This window comes from Mugil cephalus, chromosome 4 (genome assembly GCF_022458985.1).
Source record: "Mugil cephalus isolate CIBA_MC_2020 chromosome 4, CIBA_Mcephalus_1.1, whole genome shotgun sequence".
NCBI lineage: Eukaryota > Metazoa > Chordata > Actinopteri > Mugiliformes > Mugilidae > Mugil > Mugil cephalus.
The window spans coordinates 19,034,328-19,056,190 of NC_061773.1; the positions used below are offsets into that span (position 1 = coordinate 19,034,328).

General features: G+C 43.6%; 1 protein-coding gene across 12 annotated transcripts in view; it reads right to left on the minus strand.

Moving 5' to 3' along the window:
• magi1b (membrane associated guanylate kinase, WW and PDZ domain containing 1b) overlaps window positions 1–21,863 on the minus strand; it is a 131,970-nt gene that overhangs the window by 29,504 nt on the left and 80,603 nt on the right. For 10 of the 12 annotated variants that reach the window (XM_047581873.1, XM_047581872.1, XM_047581867.1 and 7 more), the window contains 10 exons: window positions 18,035–18,154; window positions 14,509–14,754; window positions 12,113–12,338; window positions 10,709–10,791; window positions 9,914–9,949; window positions 5,827–5,884; window positions 4,893–5,026; window positions 3,401–3,520; window positions 1,084–1,269; window positions 302–961 (listed from right to left, as the gene is read on the minus strand). In XM_047581873.1, the coding sequence (XP_047437829.1) occupies window positions 302–961; window positions 1,084–1,269; window positions 3,401–3,520; window positions 4,893–5,026; window positions 5,827–5,884; window positions 9,914–9,949; window positions 10,709–10,791; window positions 12,113–12,338; window positions 14,509–14,754; window positions 18,035–18,154 (1,869 nt within the window). The remainder of the gene's footprint in view (window positions 1–301; window positions 962–1,083; window positions 1,270–3,400; window positions 3,521–4,892; window positions 5,027–5,826; window positions 5,885–9,913; window positions 9,950–10,708; window positions 10,792–12,112; window positions 12,339–14,508; window positions 14,755–18,034; window positions 18,155–21,863) is intronic. The other 2 variants (XM_047581874.1, XM_047581870.1) reach the window with 1 other exon arrangement.

The window sequence follows — 21,863 nt, forward strand, 5'->3', positions numbered from 1 at the left end:
ACTCTATCTGCATGAATAAATAAATATGTGTGTCAATAAAATAGCTCTCTGTGAAAGGGAACAGCCTGAAAGGCAGAAGCCTATTATTTTTTGTCAACAGCATCAAGCAGATTCATGGGAAAGGTTTGTTTTGTTTTGCGATACCTCAACATATGGGCGCATAAATCAGATATTTCCATGTAAGTTGACACCTGCTCTCTGCACCGTCTTCCCCTCCATCTGCTCTGCTGAGTTACAGTACAGCTGACGTGTTCACTGACACGACACACGCGCATATAAGGAGAGATTATCCCGCACTCACCTCTTTGCACCAGCATGGTGACCTCGCTGCCTTTGGGACACTTGCTGAGCAGGTCGACCACCTGGTTGTGAGACATGCTCTGCACATTCCTCTTGTTCACCTCCACGATGATGTCGCCCTCCCTGAGGCCACGGCAGCGAGGGTAGTCCACAATCTGCTTCACTCTCTGCCCCCCGCCTCCCGGACTGTCGGCGATGGTGAAGCCGAAGCCCTTGTCTCCTTTCTCCATGTGTACAGTGATGAGCTCCGGTTGTGTGGCAATGGATGAGGCCAGGGTGACCACATCGCTGGGGTAGCCGAGCTGGGAAGAGGTATCGGAAGCCACCTCCGCAGAGGGGCTGTGGGGTCGGGGGAGGCCGTTGAGGGGCGCTCCGCCGTTTGCGGGGCCGTTGTTGTTGTTCTGACTGCCGTGGCTGGAGGGGGAGTCGTAGCTGTTGGGGGCCTCCTGGCCGTTGACGATGATGGGATCTTTGTTGTCAAGAATAGCCACTGAGGTAACCAGGCTGGTGTTGGGGTCATCCGGGTCAAAAGGCAGTGGGTAGCCACGGCACAGCTCCAAGTTGACCATGGAGCCGATTGGGATGGACTGGAAGATCTTCACGACTTGGGCATGGGTGTAGCCCAGCACACAGGTGTCGTTAACGCTCACGATCACATCACCTTAGAGGCAGAATAAAAGCAGAGGTCAATTTAATCTCCTGCAGGACACATGTGACACTTTTATACTCATGCATCAGACACTCAACAAAACAACCAAACTTTGATTAAGTCAAAACACCAACCCGTCTCCATCTTGCCGTCGAGGGCAGCAGGTCCATCCAGGACCAGGCTCTTTATCTGCAGGAACTCGTCCGGCTCGTCCCCTCCTACGACGGTAAAACCGAACCCCCGACGACTCTTCTTGAGTTTGGTATTGATGAAAGTGCCCTTCAGTTCAGATCGGTTCCGAGTGAAGAATGGCTTCCCTCCTGGATACAAAGAACCGGAATATTGAGCGATAATGACATTGATGTCGCAATACAGACTCAAATAAAAAGGCCTGGATTCAGAGTGCGTACACCTGACGATAAGGTGTGAGGAAAAATACTTTGTCTGCGCTTCGGGGAAGTGTTTTTGGCTCACTGGCTCAAACTAGTCTTGACCCTCTGTGAGGACCTGATCAGTGCATCCAAGTAAAGTAATGATTACTGTCAATTGTTGTCCGAGTGCCCAGATGACACAACTTGAATCAGAATGGGCTGTTTTTATCATGAATTAATTATTTAGAAAAGGATAAACCAAATTCAGAGCAATGTACTAGTGCCACCTTTTGAAGGCATCAACCACCAAGTGATCATATCTGACAACTGCACTCTTTACAGTTGGTATAGATATAGACGTTGTAATGACTAAGCCAATAGTGGTTAATTCAAAGTGTATGAGATCAAAAGCACGGGTCATAACCCATTGTTGAAAGAAACCCAAACAATAACCAGGGTGTAAATTAAATAACACTATATCAGCGGACTGATTTTCAATGGTGGTTTGTAAGGGAAGAGTTGCACCGGATTTTAAAGCTTTGACCTCAAACACCAATTGCATTCCTTACACACGAATGTGAGTCAACCATGTTTGCGCGAGAGGCTACTGAAACCTCATCTGTCAACAAGACATCTGTATCATTCAATGCTGGTTGTGAGGGTTTAATTAACACGGAACTCTCCGCCAAGCACACGTCACAATGGCCTTAAGAAAGACGAATTGCTCCGATTTCGGTAATCTGAACCCAATTCCAGTCATTTCCTTCCTCTTGCCTCCTCGACCTCATTATCTGGCATTAAGGGTAAAGTGAAATGGAAATATTTCAGGTATGAGAGGGTGAACAATGTAGAATAATGGTTGAATGCAGGGATATATTAAGTATTAAGACCAAACAAAAGGCCACAGAAACTGACTTATATATATACACATTGCTGCACTAGGTAGATGTTGCAAGAGGTGCGGGTTAAGTCTCCCACGCTACCACACTATGTGATGAAAATGCAACAACTTTAATGAAAGATGTATAACCCTTGGAGTCAGTTTGAGTCCTCATGGTTTTATTGTTCTGGGGTGTGTGTGTGTGTGTGTGTGTGTATCTGTGTGCTTTGCCTTCAAATTGCATTTTTCAGAACAGGGGAGATGTAACAAAACTGTTAGCTGATATGGCAGTTTTATCCACAAGGGACCCGTGGATGCAAGAGCAGACCAGGATGTAGGGGGAACATGAAAGCAGCAGTTAGATAAAGAGTTTTCAAAAACGACGTCTTCCTCTGGAGGAATATCAAGAGCTTGGACAGTCGGTAGGAGCCGTTAAGTAGGGAGTGAGACAGAAAGATGAACAGTACCGACAACTGAACCAAAGCAAAGAGTTGTGGGAGACCAGACAAAAGCCAGCCCCGACAGCAAATGCAAGCAGTAAAGTAAAGAGATCGATGAGGGAAAAGGAGAAGGGGGCCGACAGCGCGGCAAGGGAAAGCGAGCGGGAGAGACGGGGTGAGGTAGTTAATTCTCTGCCATGGCTGCGCTAATTAGACAAGCTGCTGGTGGGAGGCTGGTATAAAAGGAGCTGGCAACCAGGAGAAGGAAACCCACAGTAATGGCTAGACACTGTGTTTGTAGGTGTGTTCATTGCTAAATGATGGGTGAAATCAGGCCATTATTAGATCCAGAAAACAAACAACAAATCAGAGGTTTCACAAGAATCAACATGTGGCCATAACAAACGGCTAATGGGGGAAACCAAACCGAGTTCACTGCGTCTTCTCAAAAATACAAACACCGTCTCAAGAGCTTTATTTGCCTGGATGTAGTCTACTATACATAGCAAATGGGTTGAATTTACCCTAATTTATTAATAATATATAATATGGTTCCTTCACAGAGCAGCTTTCAATTGTCTATTCATAACCGGCTCAGCATCATGAAAACTAAAACACAGCCAGAGGCAGTAGCACAGGAAAACAAACTCTACTGTAAGAGCTGAATTTTGCTTAACTCGTAATGAGTCACTCTGGGTAACACAGTCTAGAAGCAGAAAAGTAGTCCTGTTTTCATACACTTCTACGGATGAGAACTTACGTTTTTGGCCCATCGCATTGGGCACCGGGGGACCTGTCTGAGGTTCCCTGTAGGTCTCCTGGTGGTTGGCAGCATAGCTGGCCAATGGGGCGCCCGCCAGCGTCGAGTCCTCGATCCATTCTGCAACGGCAAGAGGCACATGTTCTCTAGATGGCGTCTAGACAGGTGAACGGCTGTTCTACCCGTAGAAGAAACCGGTAGTAAAGATCTCTTGGACAACATGTCCCACAGTGCTGTGGGGCCGAGCCAGTTTGGTGTGTTCAAATGATTCTATAAAACAGGGGTCTTCAACATTTTTCAGGCCCAGGACCTCCAAACTGGTGGAGAGATCAGGTAGGGACCCCCTACATATTTTACTGTATGTGTTCTATATTAAACTCCGGACTGTGCTATTTATAAATATGCAGTATTATTATCATTTTGCATTTAATATTAAGCAATCCCTTATGCCTTTACTAAAGTATGTTGGATTCATATTTATGTGTTTTGAAAGAAATTTAAATTTGTGGAGGAAAAGTAAAAGATATACAGTATACATATATATATAAAATGTCTAATCAACCAAAGGTTTTGCGACTTCCCTGCAGTACCCCCAGGGGTCGAGGACCCCCTGTTGAAGACCTATGCTATAAAACCTTAAGAAGTTCAACTTGAACAGGTCCTGTGAGCTTCACCGCTGTTTATTCTAGTGAATAAAAAAGGACTTGTGCGAAAGCAGAACATTTATTTGTGATTAATCACCTTGTTACAGCGCGGTGGCACCGATCAGACCACAGCCTTCATTAATATTCCAAACAGGGTGATCAGCATTGATTCTCAGTGGAGAATCAATGCAGACGTGAAAAAACATTTTGAACGGAGACTCAGGTTTCAAATGGGGTAAAATCAGGAGGTAATCGAGGTGAATCTAATGTTTTCTGCTGAATGGGCAGAAGGTGCAGCGCGATAGGAGAATTCCCTCGTGGGCCGGCCTGCATTTACGATTCGTCCCTCCGTGGGGTGTCCTGTGAGTCTACGAGGTTTAAGACCGAAGGCAGGAGCGGTTGCTGCTAAGGTTAACTGTTGGCTGAGATTTGGCTGCTGCATGCTATATATTACTACTGTGATTACTGGTAGCGTTTACTAATTAGAAAAGGAGACTCTCAGATCATTTGCAGTAGAAGTCAGACTCACCTGTCTCCTGCTTAGGAAAAAAAGGGCTTTCAAGTTATTTCCCACAAACAAGAATCCAAAGGTAGCACAGAAAACTGAAATTAACTCCAAAAAGGCTGCGTGGCACAGCCGCAAATAATAGTTATGCCTTTATGGGAGAGCACTTAGCAAATCATAAGGCAGTAGCAGGCAACATTAAATAACTGCAGCAGCAATAACTGGCATAGACAGACACAGTCACTCTGTACACATACAGACAGACACATACACCGGCAACTCGTTCATACACATGAATAGAAAGAAAGAAAATGACGCCCCTGGCGGGGGCTTGTGAACGAACCTCGGATGTAGCGCTCACCTTCAGGTGGCTGCTGGCTTTGGGGCTGAGGCTGCTGAGGCGGCTGCTGCTCCAGCTGCCTGCGCCTCTTAGCCTCCAGCATTGGATTTTCATACTGGGTCTTCCTGTTGATATGACTTTGAGACGGGTGGAGGGAGAAATGAGAGGATGGGGGTTGAGGAAACGCAGGTGGAGACATAGACGGGAAGGTAAGGTAAGAGAAAAGTGAGACAGAGGCAAGAGACGGGGAGGGGGGGAGGTGAACATACGGTTAATACAAAGTGACACAATACGCGTGCAACCGTACTTGCACGGAAACCCCTTCACAGAGACACGCGTGACATAATTACACCCGCGATTTACATCTAATAGGGCCTTTTGTGATGATGGCTTAATTCAGATAAACCTCAAACGTCTCTCATATTCACCACTGTGCCTGGGACCCTTCCTACCAGCTTAACCAGCACTGAAATATGAAACCTGAAAACACCACGTTTATTACAGCAAATGAAGGAAATGGTGAAAATGTATATTACAAAAATAAAACATAGCAAAAGGAAAGAAAATAAAGAATGGCACTGCCCTGAGTCACCAGATGCCGTGTTGAACAACATCAAAAAAACGAATGAAACTATTTTTGTATTAATGCCGAGGCCCAGCATGCACTGAATATTTTCCCAGATGGTAATGACACAAACAAAATGGCCTACATTTTCTAGCACACAAAAGACCGAAATAGCCGAAGCTAAAACATGGATGTGATGTCAGAGAGGAACTGTACAAACATTAGAGCGACTCGCGTTTACAGTGACGGGAAGAGTGCGAAAGAATAAAAACAACTTCTATTTATGTGCATGAATGCCATTTCTCCTCTTTAAATTAAGCATGCTTTTGTGCAGCATCAGTGTCTTTGTGTTGCATACTGTGCGTCACTTACTCAACATAGTAGACCCCATACACTGGATCGTCTATTTTCTCCCATCCTGGTGGAAGTTCTGTAAAAAAAAACAACAAGACAATGATAGGATGAGGATAATTCAAGGCCATGTGTTGAGCTATTACGAGACAAGGCCAGGAGAGACCTTTTGCCTCTCCATTGTGCCTGCCTGCCTGTCAGTCGGTCTCCAGAGGCCAGAGCAACTCAACAGATTCAGGGACTGTCCCTGCCTCTGTCCCTTAACACACAGCTGACATTTCCACACATCAGATAAGAGCAGAGCAAGAGCCCCTTGGGCACAGACGGACAGATGAATGAAGAGTGAGGGGAGATGAAGGGAAGGAAGGAAGGAAGGAGAAGAGGTCAGAGAGAGGGACGGCAGGTAGGATAGAAAATAAAGGAAGGGAGACAGGTGATAATATAAAGGAGAGGAAGCTGGCGGACATTCGGTACGTGTTATGAATGTGATCCTTGTCCCAGTTTGCATGCAACGGGGAAAATTAAATAACTGACAGGAACACGTCCTCCTCCTCCACACTAGGTGGCGATATGTGTCCTGTCAGCGGGTTAATACGGCCCCCTAACTGGAGTCATGCAACATAATAGTACAGCTTTTTAATCTTGTACGCAATGTCCGTGCTACTTATGGTGCAGATAAGACACCGCCATCACTCAGGTGGTTCTTCTACCTTCTTCTTCTGCGACTGGCTTTCTTGGATGTTTTTGTTCTGGGGTCATACGGCAGCGCAGCCGTTGTGGCGCCTGCGCACACACTTTGTCAAAAATCGATTTCCAATCACATCATCTGGGTGTCTTAATTGGACATGGTGAACTCCAACTTTAGTCGGAGTAACGTGTTTTCGTGCACTTAAATTGTCCAGTTAAAGTTGGATTAAGGCGTTTTTTTCACGTGCATGTTAACGTACTGACCGTGTAGGGGATAGAAAAGTTTTGGGTGTGTTTTGAAATACTTCAGCTTTCTTTATAGCCAGCGTCCCTTCTGTGTCGTCTGTGTCGCAGAGAAACGTGATCGGCCCAGTTGAATGCAGCTCCTCGTTCACGTGTCTGGGCGGCTACACACCATCTACTATGACGCCTTCGCTTCTAACATTCGCCAACATCACCTCCAACGTGAGTGACTCAAGTGACTGGTCAGCGCCAAGCGTTACTTTAATCATAGAATAAAGCCAACAAATCAGTACACAGGTATAAATCCTTTCATCCTCCTGCGGAGCCGTGTGTATAAACCAAGCTTTAGTTTTCTCAAACCAATGACAAACATTCCAAAAGATATTGCAGACCCACACTACTAGTTAATCCACCGATGAAAGCGTATCTGTCCTTGGTTCAAGCGCAATGTTGTGGTCTTTGTTTTCAGTCCGTGTCGTTATTAATTATATTTCATCTGTCCCGGTGTGTGTATGTAGCTACACAGTAGACTTCCACTTTGTGGACTAAATCTGAACCTTGCATGAATACAAACCTCATTCTCCAGCAGTGAAAGCGACCGGCAGCTCAAGGTGACGCAAACGCGCATGTACTTTAGACGCTGATAGAGTTTTAAAGTTGAAATTCAGTGCTCATTAGGGAAAGATATGAATACGACTGGACCCGCTGCCGCAGCGAGTGTGTGTTTCTACAGTTCAGTGGCGTTTCTTTGCTGTTATCTCCAACGGAGCCATCAGATTCCATTTGAAAGTCTGATTACAGCCGCTCTGATTATTGGCACGCAGATAATGTCAAAGGCTTCTAATTGGCTGAAAACACAGATTGCTCAATAATCCTCTCTTCTGATGTATAAGTTTTACATAACATTACACTCTGCCAATTCATAGTAATTACATTCATCCAACTTGGAGAGCCTCCCTGTGCTTTTTTTTTTTAATAAGGAAGTGCTGGTGTGGAGTCAGCAGCATATGCAGTGAAATCTGAAATCTGTCCTGAGGCACGGCGCTCATCTTGCATGCATATTCGCGAGGTCACGTGTGAATCCGTCTTCCCAGGCTACACGATATGCACTTGTGGCCGAAGCGCGGTGGTTTTCTTACCAGTCAGCGTTCTGACAGGTGTGACGGACGGTCTACCGGGAGAAGCAGCCTGATCGGTGGGAAGTTCATCGAAGGTGATAGACAGATGCCAGGTATTTTTAAAAGTCCGTGCCCTTTCCCGAACTGTTTCCAAGAACAGTTGAGCGTGACAAACCATCTGCCGCATCGGACTAACGCAGCAACACTGCCTACGTATCCGTGATTTGTAAGTGAGACCGATTCAGAGAAAGAAAATCAGTCGACAGTTTCACGCGCGTGAACAACCTGCGCTCCTCTCATTCCAGATTTTCTGCATTTTCTATGAGAAGCACAAGCAGGAAGGCGAGGTTACAGCGTTAAGCGATGTAGCGATGGTGGACCCACAAAGCGGGCGCGGTGAATTATCATTCAGACGTCTTGAGCTGAAACGTTCAATGGAACGTGGTCCCGCCTCGCGTCACGCAAAATTTTAATCACCCACTTGATTTCACACCGCACTAGTTCTGCTCCAGGAGGAGAACTGTTGTGTGTGTGTGTATAGGAGAGAGTGCACAAAGGAGGCTTGGTGCTGCAAGCGTCTCGAAGGCATGGCATGAAGTTAAGTGTGTGGAAATACAAATGAGAAAGGCACAGAGAGAAGAACCTGTCAGTCATTATGCAGTGTTTTCCTCTCGCCGCGTGTCCTTCTTCACCGCTTTCCAGGACACGTTGTGAATTCAGGGGCCAGTCGGGCGTGATGAATTACATGTTTAACCGTTTGCATCTCGTGCTCCCGATACGGAGCAGCGATTGATTTCTCTTGAGTAAGCATGTGCTGCTAAGAGGGTCTTTGTGTGTGCGTACGTGTGCGTGCTCATAAAAGCCGCGCGCCTGCTCCTCGGAGGAGGACGCGAGTTAATTGCGTTTCTGTGCCCACCTTTATTGAATTGCGCCGATCGATAATTATTGAGCATGACAGGGGACTTGTCTGACCTGACAATTTTAACATGGCAGCTGCTTAAGACGTTTAACGATGGGGAGAAAAGGGAAAAGAAAAAGAAGCCTGATAGATGCTGGCTTCAACTTCGCAGAATTTCAGAAACTTCTTTCGATATTTGTTGTTTCTTTCGCCCATTTCATTGCTTTCCTGCAGCACGGGGCTATTGAAAGTGGGTGACCCCATTCATTCATATTGTATTTAGTCATTTCACTCAGTGTTAATAGAAAACAAACTACATTATTGCAGCTTTAAGGCAGGATAGAATACAGAGTGTTACTCTTCTCTCAGAGCTATTCTGATCATGTGAACATTTATTATATGTATACCTGTATTTAAACGTACCTCCACATTATATCAGAATATAGGGATGATAAAGGCCTAGTGCAATCATTAATCAGACTTCTCCCCTAGTGGAATGACATCATTCATTACCAGTGTCGCCACATCCGCCTCCAGACACCATTTATCCTTCACAAGTGGCCTCACCGCTGTGTCTGATAGGCTAGTTAGTGTGATGATGGGTCTCAGGGAATAAAAAAAGGAAAAAAAAAGAGCCTGTCGCTGTCTGGATCAGACAGACACCCATTAGGAAATCATCATAATAACAATCTTCTTCAAATCAGCTTTCGCCCGTTATGTATGAGATGACAGGCTGTTTATGTGGGAGCGTTTCGGGGCTGCGTGTGGCGTGACGTCTGGGTAAGTCGACAATGATGTGTTCGAGGCCACATGCGGAGCGCGTGTGTGTCGGAAATCGAAACCAAATATTAACGGCGGGCCTCATAAACGTCGAGAGTCTGCTGGCATAATGTCTCATTTTCAGATGATTAGCGTGACGGTCACAGTCACCTTTCACCAACTGTTAAATGACTCTGCGGTGATGCCGTGCATGTCATTATGCAGATGAGGACTTTAACTGCAGCGAGCCCTGGTTTTATTTTTTTCCACTTACCCATTTAAACCTCTTTAAATTTGTCTGGTTAACTGCGACAACGAGTTTGTGCAAAATCAAGGAGATACTTGTTATAGTTACATGTTTGTGTATCAGCAGGAAGGTGTAAAAGATGACAGAAGCTCCTACCTAGATCATTATCCAGCTCCTCCGTGTGTACCCCTTCTATTCGGTGGGATGGACAGCGCAGCAGCACCATGGGATTGTTGGGAAGAAAAGAGAGAGAAAACGTTACATCTGTGGGGTGAACTGGGTGTAGTAACAACACGTGGCCACTGGGTGGGGAGAGTTCATCAAAGCTTCGACCTCATGAGACAAACCATGTTTACAAAAAATCTCAGTGTTTTCCACAAATCCCTATGTGTGGGTTGAAGAAAAAAAAATGGAGCAGAGCTAGAAGTGAAGACGTTTCTTCAACCAACCAACCAAATGGTGGAAACATCCACAGATGAATCAATGTGTAATTAAAAATTTTAACATATGCACACTTTAAAGAGCTACAAAGCTACATAACCTGCAAGCCTCGTCTCCTCATTAAATGACCATATGTATGTATTTGTGCACACCAGTATTTGTGTCTCTGAACAATCGGGGAGGACATTATTTATTTAAGAAGGATGATACCGGTGATGTAGTCGGTTCACTGAAGCTGTGGTGCTTCTTACAGCTGTAGCACTGTGTTCTGTGACTCAACACTGACACCTAAGGGCCACTGGTGGAACCTCTACTCAGTGGCCTTTTCATGACAACACAACATTATCAGTCACTGGGTAAAATCTAGCTACACCCTGACATTCAGTGCAATAGCTAAGATGATATAAGTATATTTTTGAAAGCAACGACTTTTGTTTTTTTAGGTTAAGAAAGAAAGAAAGACTAAAGACATATGGACATAATCCAACGAGAAATGACGCTTGCACGTACCATCATCATCACATTCTTCCAGGGGTTTCTGAGGTTTGTCCAGGCACCGAGGGTCTATCCAGGAGGTGGTCTTTGTGTTGTGGCTAAACAGGACAAACGAGAATAAAGTCACCTTCATGCAGGTAAAAGTTACCATGTATAATCATATACAATAATAAAATGTAAAAGCGATAGCACATATTTTAGAAAAGGATCTTCAGAATATTGTAATTAGCTAAAACTCTGTTAAAGAATATGTGTGTAATGGTCAGAGTGAATCAGAGCATCAAATGAGTGTGTTATAAATAAGTATAAGCACTGTAAGAACAACAGAATTCGCTGTAACAAGTGAAAAAATCAGCCATTTAAATGCGTTCACTGCTAATGAGTATCTCTGTAAAGACACTAATCATCTAAGTCATGGTTTATCAACAAAAAACAAAGCTAAAACAAAGGTCACTAGACCGTTTCTGGTCCACTGACCTTTGTATTAGTTCTGACTGAGGAGCCACAGTTATACAAATATTAACAGTTGACTTGCTTCTCCAAATCTTCCATCATGCAGACTTAACTAATCCTGAATTTTTAGTAAAGTGCACTGCACCCATATCTGAAAGTATGATGGATGGATGCAAATGACTCGGTTAACTGTGACCCCAGTTAACCCAACCCATTTTATTTGATTAAATGTACATAGAGTGCTCATCTAATTAAAAAAGACAAAATGTAAAGACAAGATGTAAAAAACACATTTATACTCAGGTACTAGAAATGTAAACTCCATACACAGATAAATGAATATACATGCAGAATTTTAAATTCAGACGACAGCCAGAGGGTTCATAGATTAGTGCTTATGAAAACCAAACATCCCCTGCTGCTGTAGCTTCCCATCATTATTATTATTATTCTGAGGTAGTCACAGGACATGGAATGTGTTTGTCAATGAGCTCAGCGCCATCGTTCCTCAAAAATGTGTCTACGAAGCAAGACAACAGTTTGTTTTTTTGGACAGGGGATCAATTTGAAATATTAATAGTAAAAGGAGGAGCAACCACGGTGAGCTGTTACACGAAGAGCTGCAGGCGACGGGGCTGCACACCTCCAACTTCTCAGCCATGCAACCAACTCCTTCCACCGCACCCTGCTGTTCACAGACTCGTGCCATGAGCAGCGTAACATCAGATCATGGTCGGCTGTAGTATTAAACCCAACTTACTGCAACCACCAGTAACTACAGGTGTCTCTAAACCAACCAGGGCTGAAATATTTAATGTTTTATGAAGCTTTTCAAAACTCTCAACACAACAGCATACATATATCATCACACTGTGTAGCTGGGAATCTGGATGCTACAGCGTGAGAGTGAGACCCGCCAGATATTTAAGCACAAATAAGATTCAAGATACATCCTCTGTTACTTACTCTATAAAGTAGACCTCCCCGTTCTCGGTGTAGGCCATCTCCCAGTTGTCAGGCAGAGGTCCCAGCGGGTCCTCAGGGGGAGGATGGCTCAGGTGAGGGTGTGACTGCTGTGTGCTCTCCGTGATGGACGGTGGTGAGGGGGTTGTCCCAGCGTAGGACGGGTCACTCTGGTGGGGGGCGAAGGGGCGCACCGAGTGATGAATCTCGTCAAATTCACTAGAGTCTCCTGGCGGGATCAGAAACGAGCACAGGGGTGTGAGGAACATTTTGATTAGACGGCACCACCAAGACTTACGAGGACGAGAAGCTGCTGCAAAAACAAGGTGTGGGGCCTCGAGACCAAGAAATAACAGGAACAGTTGCTTCCGTCGCTTAAAAAATAGATTCAGGTTTGCTCTTGTATTTCTGAAAAAAAAATATTCAAATTCTACGCCAATAAAACAAAGTCGAAATACTCTCAGGTTTTACAAATACACGTCTGGCCGCCAGCCTCAGACAAAAGGACTTTCCAAATGCTCTCTGACTGAAATCACAGCTGAGTACATCCATTCACGCTAAACTAAACGTTTGCTTCAGTTAGCAGAGTGGCCAGTTCACACCCAGGGCCGTGGCCTCTCTGAAGTGCCATCACCTGGCTTCCTGTTGTCTCATTTTCACACCTAACTAGCACCCTTGTAGCTCACACAATCACAGACGGCAAATAAACAACTTTCGGTGCCACCTTTTGGAAATACACATGCCAGAAACAGCTTTAGGGCTGAGTCAACCTCCTTAAAAATGACAACTGACCTATGAACGAACACACAGGAGGGCGTAGGAAATGATCGAAGAAATCGAAAATGTGAGTGCAGAGCCTCGAGCAGCACTTTTCAAATCACATACGGTGTTGGGGTGAGAGGGGGGGGTTGCTCAGACGTCCACCTTCCGCTGCCTGCAGCCAGGTGGCACTGTTTTACATTTTTAGATGCAGTCATACAGACAGATGCAGTCAAACCCAGAAAGCACTCACCAATCAAAGAAGCTTTTGTATTCTGCAGCCCCTCTCCACACCAAAGCCCTCTCTTCACTCCTTTTGTGCCTTCTCCCGCTTCTTCATTTTCTCTGACTACTTCGCTAAATAAAACCCTCCCTCACTCGTCTCTTTTACCCCCCGTTCACTCTTTTTCAGACCTCCACCTTCACAGCCCCTCCCACTTTCTCTTTAATTTCCTGCTACCTTCTCTCCACTTCCATCTCCCACTTTATCCATCAGCACTCAGGGTTAGCGCGCCTCTTTCCCCTCAAACGGAGTGGCCCGAAAGCGAGATCGCATTCCAGTGTTACACTCCAAACTAAACACAGCGTGTTCTCGGGCCGCTGTCGAAGATGGATTTGGGAGCAGCCGTCTGCAGGTCCGTTTGTTAAGGGTGTCCGCAAGAGCTGAAGGAGCTCCCAGAGAGCAAGGTGGAGCCAAGAAACAACTATTTTCAGGAGGTGAAGAAACCTGTCGCCGTGGACGCGTGTTTGTCAGCACCAAATGTGGCTTTCATTTTGAACGTTTCCTGTGCAAAGGAGCCAAACTTAATTTAGTAGCTGGGACGTTGCCAGCATGGTGGGCAGTATTTTCTTCTTTCTTTCCTTTTTTTTTGTCCAAATAAATTACATTTGTGCTTAAATCAATCTGAGAGAGAAGGCTGTTGACACCTGGCTTCAGAATGTGGTTCAAAGGCATCTTGTTATTGAATTTCACTTCCCTTCTCATAATGTAAAGCTGGAAGAATCCACATCTGTGCTCAATATAACAGCTACAGAAGAGAGTTTGGCTTCAATTCATACTGTATATTCAATAGGAAACACAACAATCATGTGTGTGTGTATATATATAGAATACACAGGGATTTTACCTGGTGTATCAGCACCTAATAACATTAAATAAAAGTTAAATAAAAGTTAGCTTGACAAGATTACCAAGATTACAAAGGTTATGTTCTCCAGTCCGGGAGAGTCATTGATGACAGTAAACCGAAAATAATGAGCGAAGGAGATGTTTGCTTCTTCAATACAACAATAATCTTCCATTCCTACTCATTAAATCACATAATCCAGTGTCATTTTATCAGGGATACATGTGAAAGCGGGAGATCAGACTTGCTTTCTACTACTGACTTGACACAATGTTGAGCAAAGCTCACTTTATTCCAAAAGTGACATTCTCACTTGTAAGGCTCCAGTCCTGCATTTTGGAAAAACTAAAACATAAACCGAAGAGAGAGGTGGCATTCAACCACACCGCCTTTAGTTCAATCTCTCGATTTCTAAACTCTGAGAACGTCAATCAGTTCCAAGCAGCTTGTCTGTCCACATCCTCTTTCTTTTCTTCTTCCCCCTCCCTCCTCCTCCTCTCCTCTGAAACTCACCTGTAAAGCTGCTGTTCATGTCAGGGAGGTCCTCGTCGTCCTCCTGCTGCTGCTGCTCTCCAGGCACTATTCCAGCATTGTGCATGTCATTGTAGGACTTGCTGCGTAGAGGAGTGGAGTGCTGCGAGCCCGGCAGGCTACTGCTGAGCCCGTCTGGCAGTGGGGCATCACCGCCGCTACCGCCGCTGCTAATCACTTTCCCACTGGGGGGCTGCACCGGTGGCTTGGGCGTCCCATAATAGTTACCTAGGCAACGGAGAAGGAGGCGGGGAGGGGAGATGGGAGGGAGGGATTAAAAAGACAGAAAAAAAAAGTAGTAGGAGGGCGTGAGAGGAGGGGTCAAAGAGTTTTTGTGTGTGTGTTGGAGGGGGTTAAGTCACAGGCTTTGTATGCAAATAGAATGGTGGAGTTTGTCTGTGGGAGTATGTTAATCTCCAAAGCAGAACTGCATCTTGTACCTTGTTTAGCTCAATTAAACTTTTCCAACTTTTAACTTAACACTGAAATATTAAACTCCAGTCATTTCTAATTAACAATATCACATCGTTTTCGACCGTTTTAATTCAGCTAAAATTGTGCGTTAGAGTCACAGCCCTGGTTTTTCACACGGTATCAGGAAATGGAAGGAACTCAAACACATGAGTAATTGTTCTTTCTTTTTCCAAGTAGTTTGCACATTTTTTTCAGTAATTTGCATCCAAAATGTTCTTCAGGTTCCAGCACCACGCTTTTTAGCCTAGGTCACAGTCTTAACGTGGAGAGAGCAAAACGTGCAGAAAACAAATCATGCCCATCCAAAGAGAAACCAGGGAGATGTAAAGAGAGTGAAGCCAGTGTGTTAATGAGACCGGCAAACTTAAATAGAAAAGTAGTTTTCAAAAAGTTTTTGTCAAAGATAAATCCAGCCTGGTTTAAACTTTATGGCATCACATGAGGAAATATTAAACTCTATAGATAAATCTAGTCACGTACTTAGGTTACGTTCATATCCCAAAGATTTAATGCCAAAATGTGCTCATGCATGAAACTAATATAATAGCATCAAATATACAATTTAGTCTGAGAACACAGATTCAAACTGAGGGGAAAAAAATCTAAACTTCCCCTATTTGCCTCCTAATATTGCAATAAATATAACTGTTGAGTTTGTCCTTAACATTCTTGTTATCTGTAGTTGTCAGACAACAAAAAACCTGTGCGGTACGTCCTACCTCTCACACCTACTAGACCCGGGCAGTCTAATGTCGCGCAACGTGCCAAGCAACCTAAACTGTTTAAAGCAGCTGAAAAGAAGACGACTTTTGGAAGCTCCTGGTTTCCCGCACACTAGAATCAGTGAAGTGAGCGAGCTAGCTGAGTGCCAGAAATCCACTGGCCTTGGTCGTTCCTCCCAGCTTGACGCCACCATCGTCGTGGAACACTGCACAAGCCATGTGGACACAGCAGATACGTCATTAAACATTAGCTGACTGAATGGAAATGCTACATGCGGAGTTGTTGTTGAAAGTACTTTCGATGTGTCTGTACTGTTTGTGCTCTATCTGACACATGACACTGTATCACGTGGCATGATCCGTCAGCGTATTTATCTTTGTAGCCTGGAACGCCTTTACAATTAAAAGAAGAGTACTTCTCTTTTTGAAGATTTCTGATGCTAATGGTGCTCGCGAATTCCATACCTATCTAACATATCCAAAGCATGCTGTATGATCAACCAGCTACTGAAATAAAGGCTGTTCAGTCCATCATAGTGTGAGATCTGAGGTATGCTTTGTGTGTAAATCTGTCAATGTGAGAAAATGTACACAAAACATAATAACCAAGCAATGAACAGTGACCTCTGAATATGCCCAGCATTCACCACATGTTTTTTTTAAATATGCCTTCAATAAACCTTTGCAATGTTTGCTCTGAAAGCATCCAATCTGTCCTTCATGCAATCATCAGAAAATAACTATAAACGTAGAGAGGCTGTGAATGTACGCTGTCAGTCCTGTATTCATGGTGGATACATGGAGGACAACAGCAGAGCATGCCAAGGAATGAAAGAAATACAATGAGAAAAATCTTCTCAGTGTACAATAGGTCTTCGTGTTGCTTTGTATTTTGGAGACCAAGTGTTCAGACGGAGGTGGAAAGCATTTCTTTCGGGGTGACTGCAGAACGTTGAGGTAAAGGGTGAAGCATGTGGTCTTTGGCACCGACACTAAAACTCGTCTGTGGTGTGGGCTTTCATGAGCGCCGAATGGACGCAGAGAAGGAACATGCTGTGGCAGCGGTTGTACCTTTTCTGCTTGACTGATTGACCTGGACGGAGGTACAACACGCAGCCTTGCTAACAATGTAACACGGGCGGGCAAGATCAAGTAAGTGTGAGTGAGACGTTAAAAAGGACATCGTTATATCTCCCATTCAGGCTGACAAACCAGTCCTGAGTTGGGCTATATGCCATTTAAGCATGTTCACTGTTTAGCACAAACAGAAAAATGCAATTGTAAGAGTTCTTGTTGGTAACCAAGCAATCAATCAAACTTTACTTATAGAGCACTTTTTCATACAAAAGATACAGTCAAAAGTGCTTTACATAACAACAAAATCAAACAAAACAAAGTGCCATCCATGACTTGATATCTAAGATGCATTTTAAAAGGGAATCTATTGGCTCAATGTCATCAGGAGACACAGCTATATAAAGCTGTTTGTCATCAGCATAGCTGTGGAGATTAATGCCGTGTCTCCAACATATAAAGATCAAAAAGGACCTAAGATTGAGTCTTGGGGGACACAACAGTTCAATTCATAGCTTTTAGAGGAACGTTCGTCCATGCTTATAAAAAAATTCTTTGCCAGTTAGATAAGATTTAAACCAGTTAAAAACACTACCAGAGAGGACAATTGTAGAAGAATGTACAAGTATTACTGTGTCTCTGCATGACAACTAGATTCATTTAAAAAGCCTGTTGAGTTCTATCATATGGAATATTATAGTTCCATATTCCCTTAAAGCTACACATGTCACATCCTCTATGTTGAGTCACTTATCCATTAATGTAGAAATATGCACAGCCAAGCTAGGAAATTAGCCTCGTGATGCAAAGAAGGCCACAGTGTTTTATATGTGTCCTTCATTAATTCATGTTTTTTATTTACCTTCTTATTTATTCTATATACAGACAAGGCAAACTTCTGGTTCAGCCTCGAAGGATTCATCAATGTATGACTCATCTAAGGTGGTTAACAAAGTACAACATAGTTTTTTTTTTTTAAACAACCTAGCCTCAAAGTCAGCCCGAACTTCCTGGAACACATTTTATTTTATTTTTTTATCTGGAGTTTCTTTGTTTTTATGTCTGGGCCAAGATCTGCAGGGCCACTCAAATCATTTGGATGGGTTTATGTAGCGATGGATACAAAGGTAACAAAGAGGTAATCATATACCTCACCTGAGCACCGCTGACATGAATTTGCTTCCAACAGAAATTGCCAACAAAACACACAACCAAAGAGTTGCAGTGTTGTGATTTACCTTCATATGTTCCTATCTCCAACAGGGTCCCAGTCTTCTCCAACTCCAGGAAGTCCTCTACTGAGAGGAAGTTATAGTCCACGCCAGGAACTTCTCCTTCACGTGGGGCGCGGGTAGTACCTAGACGCAATCAGAGACAGAGCAGAAGTTAGTAGTGCATTACCTTAAACATTTTGTACTGTACAGAGCAGAATACAGAATAGTTGTCAGACACCGCAAGAGAAAAAGGTTCTGCCCAGTTTGATGTGTCAAAAACAAGCTGCAACAACTCCCAAACAATGGAGTGAGAACAAATTTCTTTACTACATGTTTCCTCATCAGCCTCTCCCCTCTGCCTTGACAACTATCAACAACAGAGTTTCATTACATAAATTACACATACTATAACACTGCTACTGCTAGTGGTGAAAGTCACCAACAGCACATTCTTAAAGGAAAATAATCCATTATAATGCTTCACATTGGGATAGGGGGTGTGAGATGTTGTAGTAGCACCTTAGTGAGACCCTGCCATATGTGAGGGGTAAATGAGTGTCTGTGCGTGTGATTTGGCATGTAGCCTGTGAGATTCTAGCACTTGCCTTTAATGGCTGCTGACAGTTGGCCAGTGTGCCATCAGTGGTAAACAGCTTTACAGCAGAAACATTGGTGAGATGACAACGTAGCGCATTAAAGTGACGATAAATGCTCCTTTCAACATTATCCTTCCTGCTTTCCTTTGTTCACTTCAATCATTTTGTCTTTGCCTCACTGGTGCATATTTCCACTCTATTGTCAGGCTGCTCTTGAATTCTCTTAGAAGGTATCTCAGTCTCTACTGGATTTATCGTATCCTCCTAGAAAAACGAAATTCTTCCATCTGTAGCTTAAGGAACGTCACAAATAAAAGCATCCAGACGGCGCCCATGGCAAAATATCTTTGTCATCTTTTAAGTGGCAACAGAGGGTTTTCCCTTCTTCTTTGCTGGCTTCCTTTGCCTTCCATCTCCTGATCTGTCTTATCTCCCAATCACTTTGTCTCCAGTGGGCTGGTAAGCAATAAACTGGTAAAAATAGATGTGTGTGGATACAGGGAGAGGCTCCCACTGCAGCCACGTTCAGTGACACTGGTGATAAATCACAGATGTGCACACTCTTACTCAAGAAAGCATTATACTCACACAAGAAACCCAAAAAACACATAGAGGGGCTGAAATCTTGTACACAAAATATTCCTGAAATGCTCAATCACCAAGCTGCCGCATTGATTGTATATTCTTCTATTTTATCTTTATCATGATATTATAAAGGTACAGAGAGTTTTTTTCTTATATTACTAGAATTCTACATTAGCGCTGCTATAACATTCATGTTTCAAGAGTACATTTTCTGTCAGATCCTATCAAACAAACTGTCACACTTAACGCATTCCCAGGCACCAGGTCTTTCACCAAATGTCAACCTTGGAGAGTCCTCAGCTGAGGCAGAGTGTTCGGCCTACTGTCAGTTCACTTCCCATACAAAAGTGGCCATTGATTCGACTCCATTTAGATACTGCTGCTCTTGGAAAACTAAATAGGAAGTGCAATTGTGACCAGTGTTTCAAAGGGGGTAGAAATGCAGAGCCTTGGCTTGCACCCAGGGGTAAGACACTGTTATCGCTATAGGCCTAATTAATTCAATATCCCCTGCCTACAAAAGCTCCATTGACCAAGCTGTGAAATGAAGTGAGAGGGAAAGACAGGTTGTGCATAGAGACTCACGCCTAGAGTTGGGATTGGTTGAGCCAGAACCCTTCAGGACGAGAAGAAGCAAGAACCCCAGAGCTAAGAGTTCGAATAATCCAGCAACTGGCACATACAATGAAGCCTTGGGGATTTGACGTGAGGGTGTTTATCTAACACTGCCTGGCTTGTGCCTTGGCGGCTTCAGGATCTTTACCAGCTGACATGGGTGAGTGGGCGATGTAAAATAAAATTCATCATTAGCATTTCCAGAAGACAATCAAGGAAACAAATGTTGAGATACTGGCAGCCCTGAGAGCTGGGACCTCACGACAGCTATCAATGCTTCAAAACCAAACCCTCAAAAACTTCAAATAGTGGTGTAAATAGCCTGTAACTGTGCACTCTTCTTTCAGCATTATTCCAAAGGAAACATTTTGGTTATTTCTGTTTATTCATGCATCATGAAACAACTGATATACAGAGATGACAAGTTGTCTCTGTGGTCAATGGCTTGACGGAGACCGTGATAGAACAGAGGATGGGAAAAAAAACAGGAGTGGAAAAGAGAGTAAAGGTCAAAATTAATGAACAGTGTCCCTTTGTTGTGGTGATAAATCCCAGATATGGGACATTGTTTATTCAAAAGAATTGATCCTCATATTAACTTTGCGAATAAGTTAGTAATCCATAATTTAACTGATTACATGTGCAGAGGTTTCTTGCAGTCAAACATCAATAGGAGTGGGAAATGAAAACCAGTTTTTTACAATTCTTTGGAATTGTACGCCTCTGACGTTATTGATTCCTGTAAACTACATAACTATTCACAACATGATGTCAGACTCTGCGACTGCGAGGTGCTTTAAGGAAAAATGGGACGTGTATCAAAACCAGGAACGTCAACTTCAGACTTGCGTGTTTGGTAGTTTGGACTTATCTGTCAGGCATTGGAACAGAATTGTACTTGATGATGCCGGTGAAATGCATTCACACAAGTCCACAGTCCAAGTCATCTCCTGATTAATCCTCAGTAAATCAGGTGGGCCTGCAGACATCCAGGTGTTCACACTGTACTTGGTCAGATGTGTACTTTGAACTGGAACAGTACTTAGGCAGCAACTGACGATATTTCACGAGTACAGATAAAGCACATATTGATAAATGCCCAAAGAGAGTAAGAGGCAATCTATGACTTTGATGATATCACAAAACGAGATGTAAATTATGCTGTTTGCAAACAGCGCAAGGCTGTGATTCCATGCAAGCAGTGTTTCCCCACTAATTGCCACAACTATGGCGGTCTACCACAGTCTCATAACAAATCTGAAATAGTTTGACACGTATCATTTTATCCAAATCACCATGTGGCAGTGTTAAAACTCATCGTTTTACTCGGGTCTGAGTCAGACATTTTCACATCAAAGCTGCTACCTCATCCAGTATTTAAGCATACTTATTCACATTTTCATCATACAAATTCAGATCGTCTTCAGCAGGTCTGGTGTTCCAAAACATGTAGTACACCCTCTTTCTAAAAAGAAATCGACAAAGTACTCGACAAAGGAATCAATACAGAATTGAATCAAAAGGCAGAACTGACACTGACATTGATATTGATAAAAAACAATCAATTCCCATCCCTAAACATCAATGCATATCAAAGCCTATATGCATAAGATGCAATGAGTTCCAGTGCTGACTTCAAGTGGGTAAACCTGAGATCAAGAGCCTCAGAGCACATTAATTGAGTTTGTGTGTGTTGTAAACAAGGAAAATTAGGTGAAACTGCCATGCATGTAACATCCTGATTTGATATAACTGAACAGTCAGCAGCAGGATAAAGCTGCAGGCCATATTTCTATACTTTGAACCTGCAATGCCACAAAAAGAAAAATATCTGTTTATGGAAACCGCCTTGAACACTCTAACTGTACTTGTGTATCTCTGTTAATACAGTTTGAGTGCAGAGGTTTACCGCATGAATGCCGCTCTGATTAATGCCAACTGCTTCATGAGGTAAGACTTATTGTGTTTTCACAACACATGGAGCTCTGTGTAACCTTTACTCTGCCTTGTTTCTCTCTCTGTGTCCATCAGCGTGAGAGGGCAGGGAGTTGAGCCAC